This window comes from Corylus avellana, chromosome 3 (assembly GCF_965113065.1).
Source record: "Corylus avellana chromosome 3, dhCorAvel1.hap1.2, whole genome shotgun sequence".
NCBI lineage: Eukaryota > Viridiplantae > Streptophyta > Magnoliopsida > Fagales > Betulaceae > Corylus > Corylus avellana.
In genome coordinates this window covers 27,930,407-27,936,406 of record NC_142492.1, presented here as the reverse complement: position 1 = coordinate 27,936,406, position 6,000 = coordinate 27,930,407, and the positions used below count along the sequence as shown (strand labels likewise).

Sequence of the window (6,000 nt, the reverse complement as noted above, 5' to 3'; positions counted from 1 at the left end):
AAAGCAAAAAAAAAAAAAAAAAAAAAAATCAGATTAATGGTAACAATTTGCAATGATTTTCCAATGCTTTTGTTGTATATATAAAACCCAAGTATGCTTTCATGGTTTCTATTTTAAGCTCTACTTTCTTTCCTGCAGAGATTTTCGCAGACAAAATTCAGATTCTAAGAGGAAAATGATGCAGAATGAAAAATAAATAATCGGATATTTCGTTTGAAGCTTACGCGACTCCTTTTATCTTCGGTGGTGAGAGTCGTGAGACTTTACTAAGACCGGTGAAACTCTGTTTCAACGTATTCTTATCGTTATTTCGGTGAGATTCTGAATTAACGTTGTTGATATATTTTGTGGGGAATCCTTCCCGTGCTGCGTCGGAAAATCTAAGGGCTTTTTAATAGAAAGCATGGCGTATAAATTGAGAGACAGGAAGCAAAAGAGAATTTACGTGAGCTCAAGCAGCTCCGAAAGTGACTCGAGCCTTTCTGATCCCGACTATTCAAGAACAAGGCCTCGAAGACAACCTCAACGAAACAACAATAATCCGTGTGCTCCAAAAGAAACCACAGATGTCGAAATGGTGGAAGCGGGAAAAAGTCGTCGGAGAAGAAAACGAGCTCCTTATTCGTTTAAGAAAAGCGCTAGACCATCCGCGAATAAGACGGCCGGCATACAACCTAAGATGAGAAGAACAATCCTGTCAAGGTTGATAGAGATGGAGATGATTGAGGAAAATGCAGAAGTGTGGTACATGGATGAAACCCGCAGAAGAATACTCCTGAAGGGAATGATTACAAGGGGTGGGATTTTCTGCCATTGTTGTAAGAAGGAGATTACAGTGTGGGAGTTTGAAGTTCATGCTGAGTGTGATGATCTGCAAAGGCCATATGCAAACATTTTCCTCGCCAGGAAACGTGTTTCTCTGCTGGAATGCCAACTCTTGGGATCACAACATTATGGATTCAACAAGATTGAGCCTAAAGAGAATGCTGTCGACAAAAATGATGATGCTTGTATGATCTGCGCAGATGGAGGCGACTTGATATGTTGTGATAATTGTCCTTCAACTTTTCATACAGATTGTATGCATATGGAGGCAAGGATCTAGTTTCCTTTTGGAAAAACTTCACTTCTATCTCTCAAAGTATAAGCGTTTTTGTAAACGTTTAAAAATTTGTAATGTCGGTATCCGAAACGGGAGCATGGTGGAATTAAAAAGCGAAAATTCTTGAAATACCGATGTTGTAAATTTTTAAACTTTGAGGTTATATTTGCAAAAGCACCTATAGTTACGGGAATAAGTGTAATTTTCCCTTTTGTTTTTGTTTTTTTTTTTCTAAAAATTATTTGCATATAATTAATCGAATCATGGGAATTGTAGACTATTCCGCAAGATGATTGGCTATGCCCTTACTGTGTCTGCAAACACTGTGGTCTTGCCGGCTATGGTGCTGATGAATTATTCACATGCTCTCAATGTCAGAAGAAATGTATGTATATATATTTCCATATATACCTCAATTTTATTGGGATTTTTGTATATATATTTCCATATTTCCATATACAGATTCTAAGTTGTGCTTGTTGCAGATCACTGGGCATGTTATCTTGAAGAAGACTTGGATCTTAATACTCCAGTGACTCCTGTCAACTCCTTTTGTGGGCAGAGCTGCAGGGAGGTATTTTCATATGTCTCAACATTTTTTATTTGATGATGTCTCAGGTCCGTTTGGGTTTGTGGTTTTAATGCATTTTTAGAATTGGCGTTTTGAAAACGCAATTTTTTTTTTTTATCGTTTTCAAACGCATTCTCAAATGATATACTTTTACGGTTCTGTTTAAAATCCCAGTCCCAAAAAGTTGCTGCTTTATTTGTATACAAGTATTGTTAAATATTGTAAGGATTCTGGCCTAACTTGTGCATGCTGAAGATATATGAGCACTTGGAGAGAATGTTGGGAGTCAGAAACGAGGTAGATGGAGGATTGACTTGGTCTTTAATCCGCCAAACAGACCTGGAGTCAGCTGCACCTATCAATAATTTGCATCAGATTGTTGAATGTAACTGCAAGATTGCTCTTGTATGGGGAATGTTGGATCAATCTTTCATTACAACCATAGACCGCCACACCAGCATAAACGTGATTCATAGTGTCATTTACAATCGAGGGTAAGCGATCAATTCTTTCTGACAATTAAGTTTTTTTTTTTAACCAGAGTATCTAGTGCTCCGTCCCGATTAGATCTCTAGAACACCGTGCAAACTGCAAAGTACCCCTCCACACAGGGCTTTCGCCCGAGGGCGTGGTCCCGAGAAATTGCTTGCATCGAGCCGACCCCTTGGATCAGAGTTTGTCATTTAGTTTTTTGAAATAGTGATCTGCTTACTTTTCCAGTGTTAACTTCTTCTTCTTCTTCTTCTTTTTTTTTTTTTTTTTTTTTCAGATCAAATTTGAATAGGATAAACTTTAATGGTTTTTATACGGCTATTCTTGAGAAGGATGATGAGATAATCTCCGCAGCATGTCTGAGGTATATATGTTCATAATCTGTGAGGGATGAAATAATTTAGTTTTTATAAACTAAATTGATCACCTTATGGTTTTTCTACAGAATACATGGGAAGAAGATTGCAGAGATGCCCTTTGTTGCAACCAATGAAAACTATAGGCATAAAGGGATGTGGAGAAAGCTTCTGGCTGCAATTGAATCTGTAAGTTGATGATATATTCATGCAAATATATTCTAGATATGAACATATATAATGTTAAAATTCGGAAAAAAATAAAGACAAAAGTATATAGAAAACAACACATATATAGGAAATTTACATGGTTCGAAGTTGTGCCTACATCCATTGGAAAGGATTTGCTCGATCCTGGATCGAACAGACATCTAGGGGACCATTTTGGTCCAACTCTATTCGATTCTGGCTCAAGCCAACATCTAGCAAATCATCAAATGTAGATTTGGTGCAAGATATGCTAGCTGGAGCATTTACACCCACAAAGGAAACAATTTATCAAAGGAAAGAACATCAACTTAAGATTGAAAGCTCACTCATGCCATACAAGAAAGTCAATCATAAAAAACTGTCTTTCCTTATGTAGTGTGATATGATTCCCTTTAATTATGAAAACCTATCTCACCCCACTTGTATAAATTAATAATACTTGTACATGTTTTAGAGTGTAGAAAAACATATTCAAGTTCTTCTTCGTATTTTTTATGGTGTCAGATAGGAGTGAAAATGCAGTTATAGTTAGCGGTTATTGGTTATAACTGCAACCGCTTAGGCAGTTAGCAGTTATTTAAATAACCGGTGGTTAGCGGTTAATAAAACAGCTAATAACCACTAACCGCTTTTTAAAAGGAAAAAATAGAAGAAAAAAAATTCAAAAAAACCCAAAACGACGTCGTTTCTAGAGTTACATACATTTAAACACCAAAATGACATAGTTTCATATATATATATGTGTGTGTGTGTGTGTGGGGCTAACGGTTAGCGGTTAACGGTTAGCGGGCGGTCCATTCAATCACTTGAGCCTCCTACTTTTGCTTCTTTGTGATAGTAAGTGCTTTGTAGGAACAAATATTCTCATGGTGATGTGACTTTCAGGTTCTTTGCTTTCTTAAAGTTGAGTGTTTGGTGATTCCATCTATTGAGGATCTTGTTACAATGTGGACTGAGAAATATGGTTTTTCGAGAGTTGAGGATGCTGTGATGAAAGATTTAATCTCCTTCAACACATTGATGTTCGCTAAGGCTGTCAGATTACAGAAAACCTTGATGAAATCAGAATGTATTGATATTGAAGGTCTCTCTCTCTCTCTCTCTCTCTCATCACCTATTTTTGACTTCTTTATTTTATTTTTCTAATTTTGCCCTTCTTTTTATCAGCTATGGAAGTTGATGAAGATGAAAATAATGAGAATCCGAATGGAGTAGATCCAAGACAGAACCAGGAAAATCAGATGGTACAGAGTGAAATGGAGGTTGATGAAGTTGAGGATGATGAGAATCAGATGGTGCAGAATGGAAGAAATCTGCCACTTCTTGACTTGAATCTTGAACCTCCAGAAGAGGGTGAGATGCTAACACTTGGAATGGCATGGAACAGGTTGACATAACACAATCAACCCAACATCCTTTCATCAAAGGATTCAGGTCCAAGTCTCTACTGAAAATTATGTTTTTTTTGTTTGTTTTATCATGGTATTAGGAGTGGCTGTAAACAAAAATAATACTCATATTTACGTACATTTTAAATGCGTTTACTTTTTTTATTCGTATTATGATTGTAAGAGATTAAAGTTTATATGACTTTCTATATAATCTTAGATCTTGTTTAGGCATGTTTCAAGTTGGAGTTTGCATCATGTTGAAGCTCAAGCCTTTTTTTTTTTTTTTTTTTAATTGAATGAGGGAAAATGACTACTCTTTTCCATTTTTAATCCGGATGGAAGAGAATATAGGAGATCTTGTGAGAATTTGAAGCACGAGTTGGTTGTGGGCTCGTGGCTATTTGTCTCCTAATAACATTATTAACCTTGTATTTAATCTCTCTTTCTCATATGCATGCAAATTGCCTTAAGAGCCTCCTTGTTATTTATTTAGAAATTCTCAGCAGACAATGAAAGTAATTGTCTTAAAAGTTGACAGAAAAAGTAACCAAACCACCTTATCAAAATGACAAAGTTGGTGCCTCTTCATCATTGGTGCCCCTTTTTTCGCCTATGACGAGTATCAGATCCAGATCCGATATCCCTAGAGTGTAAACCGCAGGGCATCGAACATCGGAGTGGAGCTCCTCTTCTCCAATTGTTATCAATTCTATCTTTCCTACTATGGCTACCGTTCTCTGGTCGTCATAATAAAACATTTTCTAAGCAACCCATCCATTGAACAGTCAAAAAAATCATCGTTTCCGACGGCCCTTTCTTGGCTTGCATGCCAAGGAGCCATTGCTCCAAGCTATTTATTTAGCCCATTATCAAATTTTATTTATTTATTTTTATGGTTTTCGTACCACAGTATTGTCTATTCAGCTATCTTTGTTGGGATGACCCAACACTTCTATCTGTATTTCTTCTTCTTTTATTGACACATCTCTTGCTTAGAAAAAGGAAAGAAAGAAAAAGGATAAATGAAATATTGGTTCATGTGGTTGGCCTAATTTGTATGATTTAAAAAATAATTTATAGGTCCTTAGAGTATGTCAAAATAACATTTAACTCTCTGAACTCATTTTCTGTTAAATGACTTAACAAAACCATTTCATTGCCGCCTCACACCCAATAAAAATAAGACACGTGTTATTTTTTATTTACGCTTTTAAAAAATGACAAATAATCTTTTCTACGTCATTTTGAGGCTCCATCACACACTCTATGTCAAATTAAATAAACCTAATCTTTTTATATCCTCATGTGCTGTCGTCGTCTTCATCTTCCTCACCGATTCACTGTCCATGCCTTCATCTTCATGTCTGATTCTGAGAGTTGAAAGTCCACAAAAAAAAAAAAAACAAAAACAAAAAATTGACTGCCAACCATCACCCAATTTTTTCCTCCTTTATTTATTTATTTATTTTTTCTTTCCTAAGACACTCTTTTGTGGTATCCATCATTAGTACTTTGTGCCTGATATTACTCCAAAATGATATATGATGTTCATCATTGTGCCTACTAGTAAACAGCACAATTGTGCTTGCCATAAAAAAAATTAAAAAAAAAAAACCCTAACATAGAGAGGGATAGATTGTTTCTGATGCCCAAAAACACTTTTTGAAGATGCTTCAATGCCCAAAAACAAATCCTAATTTCCATAGAAAGACCGCCCAAAAACGCACTACTCCAAAAATACATATGCCCAAAAATCTCAGAGTAACTCACAGATCGAAGATGCCCAAAATCTTAAAGACGGAAGTAAAATAGCTCCAAAGCAAGGTGGCTTAATTACCGTCGTGATGTTTCTGGCGATTCTCTGGCAGCGATTTCAAT

The 6,000-nt window shown here is 36.1% G+C and overlaps 1 protein-coding gene across 1 annotated transcript; it reads left to right on the top strand.

Moving 5' to 3' along the window:
* The first annotated feature begins 379 nt into the window (after positions 1-379).
* Positions 380-4,200, top strand: LOC132174045 (increased DNA methylation 1-like). Its single transcript, XM_059585758.2, has 8 exons — positions 380-1,093; positions 1,379-1,487; positions 1,588-1,676; positions 1,929-2,167; positions 2,443-2,529; positions 2,611-2,710; positions 3,617-3,815; positions 3,899-4,200. Exons 1-8 carry the CDS (start codon positions 404-406, stop codon positions 4,126-4,128), a joined length of 1,743 nt encoding a protein of 580 aa, XP_059441741.2. The 5' UTR covers positions 380-403; the 3' UTR covers positions 4,129-4,200.
* Positions 4,201-6,000: the final 1,800 nt, after the last annotated feature.

What these genes read in the sequence shown, in the direction of transcription:
- LOC132174045 (XM_059585758.2), top strand. Translation starts at nt 404, where the DNA reads ATGGCGTATAAATTGAGAGACAGGAAGCAAAAGAGAATTTACGTGAGC. An exon ending in AGTGTCATTTACAATCGAGG is followed by an intron (nt 2,168 to 2,442) that starts GTAAGCGATCAA and finishes TTTTTTTTTCAG; the next exon opens with ATCAAATTTGAATAGGATAA. An exon ending in ATCTCCGCAGCATGTCTGAG is followed by an intron (nt 2,530 to 2,610) that starts GTATATATGTTC and finishes GTTTTTCTACAG; the next exon opens with AATACATGGGAAGAAGATTG.